We start from the raw sequence: 17,813 nt of genomic DNA on the forward strand, positions 1-17,813 counted from the left end.
CTAATCCAAAATACCTCTTACCAAGGAGAAAAGCCTGCTTCAAATAGCTTAATAAAATAAATCCTTTGGTCCTGAAATATAGTAAGTTGAACACACTGAAGCCCCTATACAACCATGGTCTACCAACACAGGTGTTTTCACTTGCAGGACAACTGACAACTAAATCACTATAATAGTTACATGTAGTTTGGTGACCTCATGTAATTCCTAGGACAGCTCCTCCCAAAATCAAACTTAGGTCTAATCAGACAGAAGAAGTGAAAACACCTCTGTGCATGGCCTTTAAATGTCATGATGGAATAATGGTGTGAAGAACACTTATTGTATATTTTTATTTGCTTAGAGTTATATGCTTAAGCACTCACCACAAACCAAAACACAGATACACACACCACAGCATAAAACAAGAGACTGGTGCCGTGACTTAACAGTTTAATGTAAATCCAAGACAAAGTGTGATTACATTTCTACACATATACAATATGCATATGTGAGCATACAAATTCTCATTAATAACTCGATTCACCTCGGAGACCGAAAAAATGATCAAAAGTAACAGTGAATAACAAGCTATAACATAGTTCACCACAACGCGAGCCCCTTCTCACCCTACAGTTAGTAAAGAGGACAATTAAAATAACTATATTCTTCTATTTGACGAAGCTGTTTGTCTGTTAAAATCCTCCTGTAAAATTTACAATGCTATCATTAGTTTTTTTGAAGCCTAATATAAATTCACTCCATTTTTCTACAACGAAAATGATTAAGAGAAGCACACAACATCATAATGGTAACACAAGCGCTTAGTAGCAAGTACTCAACTTGTTAGGAGGTTTAATTAATCCTTCTTCTTATTGTCATTATTATATTTATTTAAACATTCTATAAAGCCAGTAAAATATCCATTCTCATAACATACTTAATAATATTAAGCTAAGGAACAGGGTATACATAGAACGCTACATCAACAGATTGAAATAATGAGACATCACACCCCAATAAACAAAAAGTAAATAAGAAAAGACAATTAACAGAGAAATATACTAGGAAATACTGCAGCACACATTAGCTTTATCGACAAAGAATGAGATTTTACACCATTGAGAAACCATACAGCAATGGACACAAAAGGGGGTCAGGGTTTGATGCGCTCTTAGGTTTTTAGAAAATGTAAATAAACTGATATAACACTTGAATGAATATAGTTGTGCAAGTAGCTGTTTTAGCAATTGAGCTACACTAATTTACTGTTAGAATTTACTAAAAGGGATTGTGACTTTAACCTGACCTCTAGCTGAGGGTGAATATTTTTGTAGTGTAAATGGGCAAATCTTACTTTAATTGTAGCTTTGGTCTACCACTTCTAGATTCCATTTATTGACACCACAAAAACAGCCATCTTTAGCCAGAAATCTCTCTGAAAGTAAGATGGGTAAAACTAAATTTTTCAGTTTTGTAAAGTCAGACCAAACATCTTACAAACACAGAAAATTGGGGATTTAAGGTGGTATAAATTAATCCATATCCTTGCTTGGTTTCAAACAAATTAGAATTAATGAAGATAGTAGGAAAGCAGTTGTATTTGAATCAGTTTTGGTTCTTAAATTCATACATTGTAATCATCTGACAGCCTCTATCAGTGATGGCATCAAACCTTGACCACCTCACCCTGAATTCTCCCAAGGAATAGCCAGCAAAAGGAGCAGATCTCCTCAACAAAGGTTAAAAAAAACAAAAACATACACTCATCCAAAAGGGCTTTAAGAATGCTTGTGTAACTAGATTATGAATTTCCTGGTGACAGACAGTACATCAGCTCATGATTAATCCACCTAACACCTGTTCCTAACCCCTTTGTACTTTGGGAAGCAGCTGCAACTTTGCCAAACGATTTACACTGTACGTGTGTGCAGGTTGATGTTGCGGGTTGTCAGTTCACTTCTTGCTGAGCTTCAAATCACCTCGAAGAAGTTTGTCTGAAGACTAATGTAGCACAGTGTGCCATCTTGCTCTCAGGAATGTTTCTAAGAAGTTCCAGGAGGAGGAGGAGTATTCACGATAACACCATAAGCAAAGTTATATGTTTGAGTGTATTTTATAGGAGAATGCCAGACTTCAGGGTGGGATACTGCCTTATTTACTTTTCTCTAATTTAAATGTCACCTTGAACCTTTGGAGGTATTGTTGGTTATTTGGAAGGCAGTACTCTAACAATAAAGTCGATAGCTGGGAAGGCTATGCTCACCTCAACAACACAAAACATTTTTACACTCTACTTAAGCACATTTTGGTAATTGTAAGGTCACTCGATCTACGTTAATGCTCACATTTCTGATTCCCCTTTCTTATAAAACACACAAAACATTGGTTATGTGAAACAGAGCAAAAGACAAAGGTATCATACACATCAAGTCATTTTCCACAATGTTGCGCATACAGGGCTTCTCTTAACTGGATGTTTCATTTGAGAAAATAGCAATTATTTGATATCCCCTAATTATGAGGATAGTGGTAATTTTACATTATTTCTCTCTTACATTATGGGATTTTGCTGGAGATCAGATGTATAATTATTGCATCATGCATGGCCACAAACGGTGTAGAAATTAAATGAATGGTCACCCACTGAGAAAGATCTAAAGCCATTTCAAATGTCGCAGGTCACGTATTACATTCATTTTGTGCAGGTGACCATGGTTTTAAAGGTATAGTTGGTACATTTTTGATTAATTCATTTTTACAGGTCATTCTATTCCATGGCACGCTAATGTAAAAGAATTTTTTTTTACAAATTCATATTCATACAACACCAATAAAGCTACAACATCAACAACGTAAAAAATAACTGGCTTAACAATTTGGAGAGAGGTTAGATAATTATTGATCATTCAATCTAGACAAGGGCCAAGTGTGGGGAGTAATGGAGGTAAAGCATGACGAGCTTTAAAACAGACTGCAGCTCTTCTCATAGTTGAATATCCAGATTCTACGCAAATCAATGACTGTGCCGTATGCATTAAGTATGTTAAATCCTCCCTGTGTACTTGTACATTGAATGCACACATGCATTTGCTTGGGGGTAAAACAACATATCCTCAAAAGCACTTTTAAAGATTAGATCAGAAGTTATTGCCTGTCTGTCTCTAGCAACGCTGTGGAGGATTGCTTGTATTGTACTGTGCTGTACACGATCAATCTGTTTTGTTCTTTGGTGGGAGGAGCGAAAAAAGTCCTAGTGTGACGATGCTATCCCCATGCTGACAGGAGAGGGGACAGGACAGCAGTGTAGCATGGGTAACGCAAAATTCCCTCCAACAGTGGAATGTTTCAGTAGTCTGTCTCATAACAGAGGAGCCAACAGATTTCAATGAAAAATCATCTCCCTTATGCGTGTGTGCTTAGGCCCCAATGACCTAGAGGAAATTAAGTAGATACAATAAAATAAAAAAAACACAACACAACAGAACAGAGAAGAGTGATGTAACCAGCAACATACTATGTAATCACATCTTTAACTGCCTGCACCCTAGGCTTGCATGCTGGAGCTGACGGGGAGTGGAGAGTTTTGAGGAAACAAGTACCGGGATGACAAACCACTTTGGGGCCCATCGAGAGACTTTTGAAGACATTGATGGATTTCAAACCTGGGTGTGGCACCTTCAAGCCAAAGCATCTATCTATAAGGGCCCCACTGGATTATCATTAACTCAACACTTACTATCATCAGCAGTGTTGCAATACTTTACACAGGTGCACCCACCTCAATGGAATACTAAATACTACTGTACATCAACCCCCAGGTTACAAAATAGAAATGAGCCTGACATATAATAAAAACACACACACTCTGATAAAACATCCACAAGAATTATTGCAACAATCTCTAAAAATAAACACAACATGTACTACAGCCATGTCAAAAAGTTCAAGATAATGTTAAGTTAAAAAAAAAAAAAAAAATCACTTCAAATGCAAGTACTATGGCATACCATGAAGGAGAGGGGAAGGCTTTCACTAAACCACCAGCGGTTCTGATGTGCCCACGTTCAAGAGGACAAATGAACAGAGGAGATTATTTGTATCATTGGCTACGAGAAAATATGACGTCTATTAAATCAAGCAGCAAACACACAAAGCGACAGCCCTATTGGTTCTCTAAGTGTACAGGTATCCCGTTCAGCTGGCGTGGCGATGTCTGTGGTGTACCTGGTTTCGAAGACAAATGGACAGTGACAACGAATCGCCCATAAGGTGCCCTTCCAGGTGTATGCTGTGGCATTTCTGTCCTGTTCTTGCAGATGCTACCCAAACCTCAAGCGCAACAAATAACTTCCAATTATCTTTGCCGGAGAAACAAAGAACAACAGCAACAAATGACTTCAACAAAAGGATTCATGTCAGAAGTGTGCATTCAGGTAAGGATGTGCCCCCCTGCGACTTCTACCGACCACCCGGGCTCAGTGTTACTATCAACCTGCTCAGTGCCAACTTGCTACCATTTTGGTCCCATTTAAGATAGAGAGTTTCACCCTGCCCTCCATAGTCCCTACCTAAACTGACCCTATGCTTTCAACCAGCCCCCTAACTCGTGCCTACACAGTATCTCTCTCAAACAACCCTCGATACTCTGTCTCTTTGCTGCAGCCTGGCTATCTCTAGCCTCACAGAATCCCCCTCATGGCAACCATCACTTTCTGTCAGGCCCTTCTCTCGGACTAGCTTTTAACCTTAAAAAACGACATCTACTGTGTCTCAAACATTGTACTGTAACTCATTCCCTGTACATGAAAACTGAGCTAATATCTCTGCTCTGTAATCGTGATGCATGAATTCCCTTGTGATAAAAAAACAAACAAATAAACAAATATATTCCCAACTAAAGCCACATTTTGGGTGCCACTGTGATAGAGGTTTACAGCTACAGCTATACTGTACATTTTCATATTTACATTAATATCCAGAGCAAATGTAACAAGAATTTATCTATGACTTTGGTAAGTACCCAAGGCAAGTTATCTCATGCACACATAATAAAATAGCTCAATAGCTCTGACATTAATCTTCATCACCTATAGTACGCTGTCATTAAGGACAAGAAACAGCAAGGGCTAAGCCTACACCTGGAAGAGAGCTACAACTGCCCCAACTAGGATGTCAAACCAGGGAAACATGTCTCTCTAAGTATAGCTATAGTCTCTTGTGGCTTTCAGGATCCAAGCCAAGTAAACTGTGTCATTATATCTGTAAGGCACTACGAGGGAACAATGGTCAAAACCTAAAGACTGAAGAGGAATTTTGAGGAGGTGGACTACACACGCATGGCTGACAGTAGCACACACAGACAATCACGTTGTACATGCCTATGTTATTATAACCACTTTGTGCAATCACATTGAAAAAAGAGGAACAAATAAATCTATTGGTATTGGAAAAAAACAAAAAAAACAAACAGGTGCAGACTGCTACATTCTAAGAACGGGGCCCAGCTAAGACACCTAGCTAAAACTGAAGTATCGTCATAAAGGTGAAACATAAAGGAAAAAGTATCTATAAATACACTATAAAGTTTGTTGTCTTCTGTTGGTTATATTTCCAGAAGCCTCCTCGGCGGGAGAAGGAGGAGTGAAGGGAGTTGCCTCTCTTTTCTCCCCACACCATGAATGATTTGGAAATATTAAGACAGTTCAAGGCCATCAATATTTTTTTCTTTGAAGAGCAGCAGGTTTCCGTATTTCACCTTCTCCCAAATCTCTTGGGATTCCATACTTCCAGTCAGTAACCCCTGTTCAACAGTCACTTCCCAAATTTAAGAGGGGAAAATAAAGGAAAACAAACCAGAAAACCTCCAATGTCCCAAAAGGCCGGTTTCAAACTTCCCTGTAAAACTAATGAGACATTACTTTCCTCATAAAATAAAGCGAAGAATAGAGAAATAAAAGCAAAAACTGGCCCTTTCAGGAAAAAAAAATTGAAAGAAACATCTTGAACTGAAATTAAAATTCAACCCCATCTTTCCCTTCTCGAGAGGCTGTGAATCTTTTTTTTCTTTTTCTCTCTGTTGTTACATCTTCAAGTTATATGTGACAGTTTCATGAGGATTGCATGTTCCTCTGTCTCTGTTTATGTCTGAGGTCGAGGAGAGGATGTTTAGGATGTTGATGGGGCTCGGGGCGGGTGGGTTCGGGGGAAGCAGCAGAGCTGGGTCAGGCTCTCCAGTGTCAGTCAGTGTCTTCTCTAGAGGTAAGGGTACTGGTTGACCTTGGTGGGACTCAGCGGGTATCCAGTGTAGACAGTAGAGGCGGGCGAGGCGCTGATGTAGGCCTGGTGGGCAAACTGGGCCTGGTACTGGCTGTGGTGCAAGGTGGGCGAGGGCAGCACCCGGTGGCCCATGCTGACTGGGACCTGGTGGACGATGCTCGGTGGATAGCTTCCGTGCTGGACTGCGTGGCGCGCCGAGCCCTGTGACGCCACCAGGTGGGCCACGGTGCCGGTGGAGCCCAGGGCAGCAGGGGTTGTGTAGGTGTAGAGGTGGGGTTGGCTGGGCAGGTGTGTGGCAGCCAAGTGCGGGTGGACATTGCCCGTGTGAGAAGGGCTATTGTGATGGAAGGAGTACGGGGCCTGAGTGGCGATGGTGGGGGTGATGTAGGCTTGCTGACGCCGATGACCTCCATTTCGCTCGGCTACCATATGCTGCTGGGCCTGGCAGAGGAAATTATAAAATGGCTTAATCAGTCAGTTTTAACGGGGGAAACAGCAAGCCTGGCTCTGTCCAAGGGTAACACCTACCAGCACCTCCAAAGATCAGTAATGTCAATGTGAGGTTGCCAGCCAGCCAGCAAAGTGAGCCAGGAAGTGACTAAATCTGGCCAAGAAATAACCCAATAACACTGTTTTGCATGGATTAAACAAACAAAATAAACAGCATTAATTAGTGAGATTTAAAGGTGCAGGTCGGCAGATTCTTTTACCCTCGGACAGTGCCAGCAGTAGCTTCATATTTAACGTACAGACATAGGAGTGGTATTATTATATTCTCGTCTAACTCTTGACAACAATGTGAAAAAGCAATCCAAAATGTCAAACTTGCTAAAACATGATCTGAAAAAGTTGCCAATTTGGAAAGCTGAGGTTTCATACAGACAAGTTCACACTCTGCTAATCCGTAGTGATTGTCCATACTAAACTCAAAGGTCTAAGGATAGAGGGTGTTGTATGCTGTACAGATTGTAAAGCCGCTTGAGGCAAATTTGTGATTTGAGATCATTTGGGGCTGTATAAATAAATAACATTGACTTGACATTGACCATACCTGGCTGAGATTGAGAGGCTGCTGCTGGAGGGGGTGAGGCCCTGAGCGCTGCTGTCGGTAGGACCCACCTCCAGTCATGCCCCCTGGTACGTGATTATTGCCAGACACCACTCCATTGGAGGATTTGAACTTGTAAGCTGAATTCTGATGGTTCATTGCATCTGCACAAGAGAGGATACAAGTGTGATTAACAGGGAAGCAGCAACTTGAATACCAAACATAGTTACAAGCTAATGCATGATGCTATGTTTTAGGTTAGGAAAGAACCTGTCACAGTCCTTTACCTGGCATCAGGCGCTCACACTCACTTGGGACCTCACTGTTCTGGGTTTTGAGAGGGGGAATGATGATGGTGCGGGGGTTCCCATTGTTGTAGTTGTCCAGGATGGTGGTCTTTGTGTCATAGGTGTTGTTGTTGGGGGGTCTAGACTCCACAGTGTAGGGGCTGTTGTTGCTGGAACAATCGGAGTCGGGTGAATCATGGACCGTCACGCAACTGATGACATTCTTCCGCTGCTTTGAAGATGAACTGGAGGAAACAGAAGGGGATCAGAGCGAAATGTTACTGAGAAATCAACACAAGGCAATCAGTATTATTATTATTATTATTATTATATGTATGTATATCTATGGCCTACTGATATTTTTATTTTTTGCTTTATTTATCAATGTTCGATTCTACATCCTCTCCTTAATACTGTATACTGTGTGCTGCAGCCAAGTATAGACCCTGATCCTAACTCTATTACGAAGACTATGTGTCAAAACATACATCTGAGTATTTTTTACAGTGTGGGAATGTTTTGTCACAATTGCTAGCTTGCTTTCTTTGTCTTCCTGATTCGTGATTTCCTTCTTTGCGTTTCAGTACAGCATATCACACCATACAGGAGTTGTTTTGGACACGACTGTTTTTCTTTTTTCAGATGACTGCGCAGTCAAAAAAGTGATTTGATTAATGGTTGCCAACTACCACTGCCACAGAAATGATTGGCCTTGGGTGACCTGGTGAGCTTTTTATTACTTTTATAGCCGCACAGTCATCTGATATCAGAAACACAGAGGTATGTAATCGAACATGCACACACATCTTGTAAAACTATGTAGAAAAAAAGAAGATGAAAACAAGATGGCAGGAAGTTGGCTTCTTAGGTTTGCTGGCAATGGTGAAAACATATCTCTATCCTGCTAAGCCAACGCAGATGCATGCCATGTTTTGAAAGAGGTCCTCTTGGCCGATCTGAGACTGCAGCCCTTTGTAATGTGTTTGTTGTGAAAATTCATGACAAGCCTGAAAATCTTTTTCCTCTGCAGCAATTCACAGTAACATGAAGCCCTGGTAACGCCAATAATAAACTGACTTCTTAGTCTGCATCAGCTGAGCTAAGCAGAACCACATTAATCCCTTAAAACACAGAACTGACCTGTTGTTTTGTTTGTGGTCTTCTTCCTCATCCGTGTCACTGCTGATGGTGATGATGCTGACTGCAGGGCTGGGTGTGTCGGGGATGATGATGGTCTGTCTGGGGACGTGGTGCTGGTGCTGATGGTCGCGGGTGGTGCTGGAAGCCTGCTCTGCTTCACTAGGCCCCCACCCACCGCCCCCACAGCCCTGCGGGGCCGGGCAGTTGGAGGCCGAGCCGTTCTGTAGCACAGCGCAACGCGGGGGTGTGTTTTCCTTCACCCGCTTGGAACGCTGCGGGGACAGCACCGCCTGAGAGGACGACACCTCGTAGGCTGACATGTTCCTTACAGAAAGACAGAGAAGAGGGTAAGTGTCACCTAGAGGGCAAACACACACAGATGCTGAAGATCAAAGACCTCCAAATCAAAAGCTATGGGACATCATGATCTCTTTGGGATGATCTGTAGCTGCCAGTATGATGATTTACAGCAAGTTAGAGTACCTGGCAGACATCTGGTGCTGTTTGTTCTTTTTGGAAGAGGAGTTGTTATTTGTTGAGGGCTGCCTCATGACGTGTGCCACACCCACATTGAGCGTCTGGTTGGTAGGGAGCGTGACGTGGCCAGCCAACAAGGCTGGTTGCTGCATTATGGGATTATAATGGCTGCCATGAGGATGGGAATTCCTGTAATATAACACAGTTTTATGTTACCACAACCACTAGAAACCTGCAAGTGAAGTAGCAAAGCATAAAATACTGAATAATACATTGATATAACAGGACAACCAACAGTGGGGAGGAAAAAGACAGGATTAGTATTTCCCGCAGAAGCCAGCGGGTGGCAGCAGCTAACTTTTCTAAAGAGGACGAAAGGAGGAGAGGGAGAAAGTGTGGGAGAGAGCAAAGAGGGAGGGCAGAGGAGCTGACACCAGCAGCTGTGGAGCGATAGCTCTGCAGAGGAAGTGCGACACTTTCCCAGTCGTCTCTCTGAGGACAACAGAGCTGCCACTGGACAGGAAGGGTGGAAGAAACAAGGGGGGGGGGTCTGGTCACAGATGGACAGCTCTGAATTAACCTGAGCATACATGGCCCCACCAGCTCTCCACATACATATTATATACCTGCATCCTCCTTATCTCCCTGCAGATCTCCCATCTACAGTATCCATCCATTTATTGAGTGAGTCATCGCAGTGACAGGCTATACTTGACGTGACGTCTCTACATGTACATATGTATATTCCCATCTCCCTGAGGTAGATCTGCTCTTATAAAAGGGCCAGTGTTCACTCAGGGACTGTGATTCATTAAAGATAAAGGACAAGCTGTCAGGGACAGGCTCCTCAGTCAATCAGTCTTATGTCATTCCATCTTCCTATATCACATTTTGACCTATAAAAGCCATAAAACCACCGCTGGCTGCTCTGAAATCAATTTATCTGACCTGAAGTACAGACTTGCTCTTGATATTTTGTGTATAAACTTCATTATGTGTATAAAGTGTTTTACTTTAAAATGACATATGTCAACCTATTAAATTTATTTAAGCTAAATTCTTGAAAAAAAGAAAAAGGTGGATTCAGAAACTGTAGGCCACAATATTCAGACATCAATAAATGTCCTCCAAAATCAGTCACGGTTATGATTGCCTGGGAGCAGTTAAAATTAAGGAAGCAGTGTTGGTCACCTCCAGTTGGCGAGAGGCTGTGCGCTGCTCATGGAGTCGGGGATGACAGTGGCATGCTGGACTGAGGTGTGGGTGAGCTGCTGCCAGGCTGGAGGCAACAAGATCTGCTGGGTGCCGCTGGGCCAGGCCTGCTGAGGTAGGAGAACACAGAGTGGGGGATAAACAAAGAGGGGGAGAAGGCGAGAAGTGGAGATTGAACGGACAGAAAGAGGACAGAAAATCAGTCAGCTACCATGTCAGAAAACATACAAACTATGAATTTTATTAACACTGTTTTATGAAGGCTGTCATGGGAGTTATTCATGATTAATCTCATACATCCGTTTTTGCGTATTTTAATTTAAACATTATAAATGCATGAACAAAGGGAACTCATTGAACTTGGCTGATGAGTTTTGAGGGTGTTGTGATAAATTACCGCATGTATTCAAAAGTGCATAACAGCTGGTTTAAACTACCTACTGGGCATGCAAAATGAACTCTGCCAGCTTCAAGGAGACATCCATCGACAAAAGAGATAAGACCAGGACTTAATAAAGATGTACAGCAGCTCCTTTCTTTGTTTTTGTGTGTGAGTGAGTGTATATGTGTGTATATGTATATGTGTTTGTGTAACTGTGATTACGTGTTTGTCTTCAAGTCAAATCAACCTATGTTCTAATTAAATTCGTAGGCCAATTCGAGCTGCTGTGAAAGAGGCTACTTTGTATTTCTGATGCAGAACAGGAGGAGTATCAGGCATAATATGCCCCAAGATGTGCCAAGATGAGTGTGTGTGTGTGTGTGCGCGCGTGCGTGTGTGTGTGTGTGTGCATGCCCGACCGTGTTTGTGTGTTACTGTGTGTGTAACCCTAATAGTTTAATGCAGCTCTATTGATTAGCACTTTAATGTCAGGGCTAATGAATTGTTCCTTTAATACCATTTGCACATCTATTTACAACGGCATCAGTATGTGCAGCAGCACACACAAGTTTACATAGAGGAAGAGAAGGACAGACAGAAAGAAGCAAGAAGAGGAGAAAGAGAGAGAGAGAGAGACAGAGAGAGAGAGGGAAAGAGGCACCATGCAAAATGCAAAGCAGATAATCTGTGCATAAAGTACAGTAACTTTATTTATACCTTTATCTTATAACTGTATCTTTATCTTAACCTTTATCATTGTATTCACATCTTTGCTTTGCTCTGTCTGTTCTTATTATATTCCGACACAAAGTAGCTGTTCTGTTCTGTATTCTGGCTGCAGGCTTGTGAAAGTAGAATTGTTTTTGTCTAAGGCACATTGCAAAGTCCAAACTAACCAGCCTGTGGTTGAATTGCTGCAGGGGGCATCTGCAGGCCACCAGAGCTGCCTTGTCTGTGCGCTGATGACTGACATCTCTAATGGAAAACTCTGAGGCTGGTGATGGTCTTTACATTTAAGACCACAGCCAAGGCCTTTTATCAACATGCCATTAAGAGACTCTAATACATCCATCCATCCATCTCCTGCTTCTCCGCCCTGCTCACTATATCTCCATTCCTGGCACTCTACATGCCTCTCTCACTAGGCGTCTGTGTTGTATAACCAGCCTGTCTGCCCTGAAATGGTAACCCAGTTAAGAGGCCGTTTTCTTTCTTCTCAGGGCCTACCATCACTATCAGCAGCCCACCGCCTCCCACCTCGACCTACACTCCCCGGGTGAAAACCCTTTGTCACCTCGGGGCTTTGAAAGCCCCAGCTCTCACTCCCCAATTGTTTCCACATTTTCTGCATTCCTGCTCCAGATAAAGGTCCTGCTGGTTTCCCTGCCTCCCTGCTTGGAGCCTCCTTCACTCTGCCCCCTCTCTGCACACCCAGGGAGCTCGGGGCTAAACTTGCATGGGTCTGAGGTGGGCAAAGGGTGCATGGACAACAGTGAGCTGTGGGTGGGTGAAGGCGCAGGTGGGGAGAATGCAGCCGAGAGGCAAACAACGACTCAGCCAAGCCTGCGAGACCTCCCACAGTAAAGGAATAAACACACACACACACACACACCACACACCCAGTTATTAGGTGTGCTGCTCGCTGGCCTATATAAACCATCTGCTTGCGTTAACTATTGCCTGTCTTTGTTTAACATGTGTGCAGACAGAGGTGAATACCTGCAGAGCATGGCAGCAATGTGTGAGCCACACTTGATATATCATTTCATGTAATTTACACTTCCTTAAAAAGACATGGATGTTGTTTTTTTGTATTTTGCCTCTGATAGATCCATTATATCAATGGATCTGGTAATGTTGTAAGTTCTGTGGTCATGCAGAGCCTCATCCAAGCTTCCCCTGACCTCCCGGGATCCTCTGAGGCCTGTAATTTGGAGCGCCTGACTTGGAAGCAGCCCTGGAGCTAATCACCATTTGGTATCTGACAGATTAACCCACCATAGAAACACAGGCACGCGCACACACATACACACAGAGCTTTGCTGCCTGCCTACTGCATGATTAACTGGAGATAAGGGAGTGCTTCAAACTCCCTGGATTCTCAGGGATATTTAAAGCCTTCATGGAAATTTCCATAGGGAAAGAGGTGGTGTGGTGATGGAAGTGGTCTGCAGTGTGTGTGTGTGTGTGTGTGTGTGTGTGTGCAGAGAAAGTGATGCACAGTCACTCTCTGTTAATTTCAACAACTGTATACTAGCAGCTAAAGCTCCGGCTCCACTGTGCAGGCCTCAGTGAAGGCCTTCTCTGTGTGAAAGGCTCCTGCCTTTGTGTGCATCAGACCGTGGCAGCCTCAGCCTCCAGGAGAGCGGGGCATAGGAGAGAGTGAGCAAGGGGGAGAGAGTAAGAGGAGAGACAGAGAGACAGAGAGACAAGAGAGAGAGAGAGAGAGAGAGAGAGAGAGAGACCAAGAGCAATGCACAGGAGAGCTTGGCCTGAATGCGCCCAGGAAAAAACAGCTGCCAGCAGGGGCAGGGTCACGAACACTGAGTGATTTTCAGCCTCCATCGATAGATACTATTCTTAGCAATGGCTTATAAAAAAGGGATGCAGAGAGCTTTGTTTGAATGTGAGCAGTTTCAAGTCTGACAGGCACTGTTATTGTTAAGACCCAAAAAACTCTATTAGTTCCTTGTTGTGATACTTGAGCGTCTTCCTACCTGTGTAAGCAGGCCAGGTTGGATCTGAAGAGGCTGAGCACCAGGGGCCTGGGTCACTATGGGAACAGCATTCTCCATCCGCACAGAGTAACTGGTGTGCTTGGAAGGGGACGCCTGCAGCCCTGTGCACAAATAAAACATATGCACAAAGGATGTCAACAAATAAATACAGAAATACTCTCCATATCTGTAACTTAAACAATCTCATGCCATCTGCAAAAGGTATAGATCTGATAATGTGTTATATATGCACACTGATTTATCTGCATTCCACAGATGTCAAAGCTCTTCTGCTATGTTCGAACATAGCAACACTACTTAGAAAAATAAAAACAGTAGTCATGGCAATAGTATAAAAACAGTTTCTAATAATGGAAATTCTTTTAATCACCCATTCCACAGTAAGAATAAATAAACAAATAGAATAATGCCTTAGAGCACTTCTGCCGTCCCAGTGCAAACAAAAGAGACAAAAGGGGGGTGAGTAAGCATTACACAAAGATATTAAATTTCCTTTCAAATGATTAATTGCCTCATCAAGATATCATTGAATCACTGTTTGTATGGTACGATTGACAGTGCCTGTGGGGTGCTAGGCTAAAGCTGCAAAACAAAATGACAAAAAGCTAGCAAAAAGAGGAGTACGATCTGTGCACAGAGATAGAACTGAACCCGACTACAGTGGTATACAGTATGTAGATAAATGCTGTTTAATTGTGTTTTATTATGACTTGTTGCTAGTGCAGGCGCTCATGGCTGAAATCCTGTGTTTAGCACAGATGACTCACTCTATCCGTTCAAATTAAAGCATACTGACGGGTTAGACCTCCTTACCTTGGAAGCCAGGTGGGCAGACGATGAGCGCCTGCTGGAAGGGGTCGGGTCGGGCAGCGCAGAGCTGAGGAGCCCCCGGCTGCAGGGGCATGCTCCTCTGGGCCACGGCTGCCATGGAGGCAGCGGTGGGCTGGTAGAGTGCAGATTGGTAGTTTAGTATGGAGACATCAGGACTTGCAAAGGAAAGGGTGGCATTGTTGGTGGAGGAGGGAGCCAGGTTGGTGGCCTAAAGGAATGATGGGACCAAAATAAAATTCATGAGAGTGGAGGTACTGATGGGAATGACAGGGAAGTGGAAGAGCTCCAAGGAGGGAAGGGTTGAAAAGCAGGCATGGTAAAACAGAGAGATAACAACATTCTTGCAAAAAAAAGGCACACGCAAAGATGCAAAACAACCACCAGATCAAGAAAAGATGGATGGGGGGGCATCCATCATTGATGAGAGCTCATGGAAAAATAAGGAAATTGGACAACTGATTTGAACGTGCCTTAAAATATGCGAACTGTTGATTTGATTAATTAGAGGGAGAGAAAGAATGTGAGGAGAGATGCAATCAATTCTACAATTCTTAGAATAATCAACCATCAATGAGCAAAATGGCACCAGAGTGCATTTACACTGAGAGTTTCGTAATTTTGTATCATTAACAGCACTTAACAGCCAAATGAACAATACTTTTTTAGACTAATAATGAGCTGCTGGACAGAAAATGTATACTGTCTATAGTGACAATATACTAAACTTGAAATGTATTATTGCTTTCAGTACACACAGCAACATTAATATCTCCCTTATTATGACATTTAGATGATGCGTGTTACAATTATAAGGAGATCATATTCAAAGTCTTAAAGTTTAAATGTAAATGTTACAGAATCGATATGAGCCAATATAATAAGCTGCAGCAAAATTTGACATTTCATGTCACAACTTCACTATCTAGCCTCCAAATCAATATGCCTGACAAGAGTAATATTTCAAAGCAAGCAGTCATTCTATAATTATGTAAGCTTAGGTAACTCCAGCATGTCTTGCCCATTAATAAGACATGTGGGCTACTAAGACTGCCTAGGAACATCCGAGATACAAACAAATGCTTTTAAGAGACACCGTTTGCTCAGCTCGTAAGTAGTATTTGCTCCACAAGACACTGTCTAATTTTAGCCCTTTCATTAACCGTACGTAGGGGCAGAGGGAAATACAGAGACAGCGCTTTCATTTTTCATTTGCACTCTTTAGTGTGTTCAATGAACACCAGGGGAGGGAACATAATCAATATGGCACTGTGGCATTCATCATACACAAGCACGGAAGCAGCAAAATACAAGCCAAAGATGCGTTCCAGCCTTGCAAATGAATCGGGCTGAATAAATCACTAACTTAAGTCTGTCTATATGCCCTGAGAGCCAGGCGCAGAAAAGACAAGCTGCGGGAATGTTAATCCATTTAAATCACAGCAAGATGGGGTTTTTGTCGCATGCTACACAGTGTGAGCCGGCTCGATATAGTTGGTGATAAAGAACTCTGTTTACTAAAGAGAGGGGTGGGGGCGAGAGGGGAGCAGGAGTTGTAACTAAGCACAATCTGGAAAACCTTGCAACCCGACGCTCGGTGATTCCGGCATAAGCCAAAAGTCAGCAGTTTCGATTCACAGACCGTACGGGAACGAAGTGGTAAAGCACCACAGGCTCAACCCAGGGAAATGGGAGGAAAGAAGAGAAGACAGAGGAGGACAGGAGTGAGAGGAGGGAAAAAGAGAGGAAGCCTGGTAAAGGGATTCTTAAGGCCTGAAAGCCCCAGAATGCAAGGCAAGCAGGAAGTGGGGCTTGTCATGTGTGTAATCAGCACTTTGTGACAATCCCACAGGACCTGGGGCACAGACAGAAATGCAGGCAGACAGATATACATGCACCAAGGCAGAAAGGCAGGCCAGTAAGCATGGAAACGCGCAGACAGACAGGGAGAACGGACAGAAAAAAATAGAACAAAGGGACAAACAGCCGCTTACAGGCTGCTAAGCTGTTCAGCTACTGACAGTTGGGTGTTTATAGTACAATTATTTTGTTAAGACAGCATTTGACTGGGCGTGTAAGCTAGATGCATCTTTCATATTGTTGCTTGAGGGGTTTCAGCTCAGCTTAAATTATCTATTGTGATACATGTACATCACACATACATATATTTATACATATACACTACATATGCAGTGTTCTAAGTGTGTCATGTGATTCCTTCCTTTAGTCACATCGATTTTTATTTTTATCTGTAGTTTTATCTCTTTCCAGCTGCATTTCCTCAATCACGTTATTTGAACCTACTGTGGAAATGCAGTAACCCATAGCTAAAATAATTTACATACTTGTAAGCAGTATAAAAGCTCACTATCAGAGGTTGCCTAACAGCATACTTATTTATTTTTTTCAGTTGTACCTGGCTGTGCACAGTGTTCAGCTGGTTGTTGAAGGTCATGGTGAGGTTGGTGGAGGTGCTGGGGGCGACATGGGTGATAAAGGGCGTCTTGCTCTGGTTGACTGTGTCGTACATGTTGACACGACGCTTACAGATCTCCATGTTCTGGAAGCACGACTTCACGCTGCACGGACAGAGAGTGACGGAGACAGAGAAGGAATGAGTGCCCTGTCTTGTGACAGTGGCAGATGTTATTTCACTGTTCAAAATGATAATTATATAAACAACAACAACAACAACAACAACAACAGGGTCTGTTCAGCTCGTACTGTGTGCTGTGCGGGAAATCGAGGAGATGCGACATAGTGACAAAGGGGTGGTTGAGCGTTTCAATAGGGGTGATCCTCTTGTCTGCGTCAATGGTCAGCATCTTGGTTAACAAGTCGATGAACTCCCTCCTATCAGCCTTCTCTGCCAACATGTCGCTCCCCTCCAGATCTGATGTCATGTTCACCTGGAGGCACGAAACAAACACACGAGCAACTTAGCATTTCAAATACTTCTTCAATGGCTGATTGAGCATTCAAGGTCTCTAATGTTTCTGTCGACGACAGAGAAAATCTCTCCCGCAGCTTACTCCCATACAGAGGCCTATTAATACTCACAAGGCTGCATCAGTTAGGGTGTCAGTGTGTGTGTGTGTGTCACAGAGCCCAGTGATAACCTTGCACCTTAGTGACATTATAAACATTTGCACTGGTATTTATAGCACCACTTGGAATATCTGGCGCCTTCAGTGAGATTTTTATCTATTCCTGAGATGTGAAAACAAACAAAAAACATGAACCCAATAAAGCTACCATTGGCTAGTCATTAAAAAAAAAACTTTCACAAAGGACACCATTTTGTGAGTGCCTCTGAGAAAGCTGACATGAGACAACTTAACCTAAATATGTTCTGAGGCAATTCTGGGAAGCTGCCTTGGAACATCGTGTTGCTTCATCTGTATTAAACATTGCGGCTTAGGTTTGTGGATAAATACTGGGTA

The 17,813-nt window shown here is 42.9% G+C and overlaps 1 protein-coding gene across 4 annotated transcripts in view; it reads right to left on the minus strand.

Annotated features, from left to right (window-relative positions):
- Window positions 1-415: 415 nt before the first annotated feature.
- hipk2 (homeodomain interacting protein kinase 2) overlaps window positions 416-17,813 on the minus strand; it is a 71,762-nt gene continuing 54,364 nt past the window's right edge. The window contains exons 6-15 of one of the 4 annotated variants that reach the window (XM_051381541.1): window positions 17,095-17,279; window positions 16,787-16,949; window positions 14,356-14,485; window positions 13,522-13,643; window positions 10,402-10,532; window positions 9,217-9,399; window positions 8,734-9,057; window positions 7,594-7,838; window positions 7,310-7,470; window positions 416-6,699 (exon numbers count right to left, since the gene is read on the minus strand). In XM_051381541.1, the coding sequence (XP_051237501.1) occupies window positions 6,235-6,699; window positions 7,310-7,470; window positions 7,594-7,838; window positions 8,734-9,057; window positions 9,217-9,399; window positions 10,402-10,532; window positions 13,522-13,643; window positions 14,356-14,485; window positions 16,787-16,949; window positions 17,095-17,279 (2,109 nt within the window). In that variant the 3' untranslated portion in view covers window positions 416-6,234. Of the gene's footprint in view, window positions 6,700-7,309; window positions 7,471-7,593; window positions 7,839-8,733; window positions 9,058-9,216; window positions 9,400-10,401; window positions 10,533-13,521; window positions 13,644-14,355; window positions 14,582-16,786; window positions 16,950-17,094; window positions 17,280-17,813 lie in introns of all 4 variants that reach the window. The other 3 variants (XM_051381539.1, XM_051381540.1, XM_051381538.1) reach the window with 3 other exon arrangements.

Source organism: Dicentrarchus labrax, unplaced genomic scaffold (genome assembly GCF_905237075.1).
Source record: "Dicentrarchus labrax unplaced genomic scaffold, dlabrax2021, whole genome shotgun sequence".
NCBI classification, from domain to species: Eukaryota; Metazoa; Chordata; class Actinopteri; family Moronidae; genus Dicentrarchus; species Dicentrarchus labrax.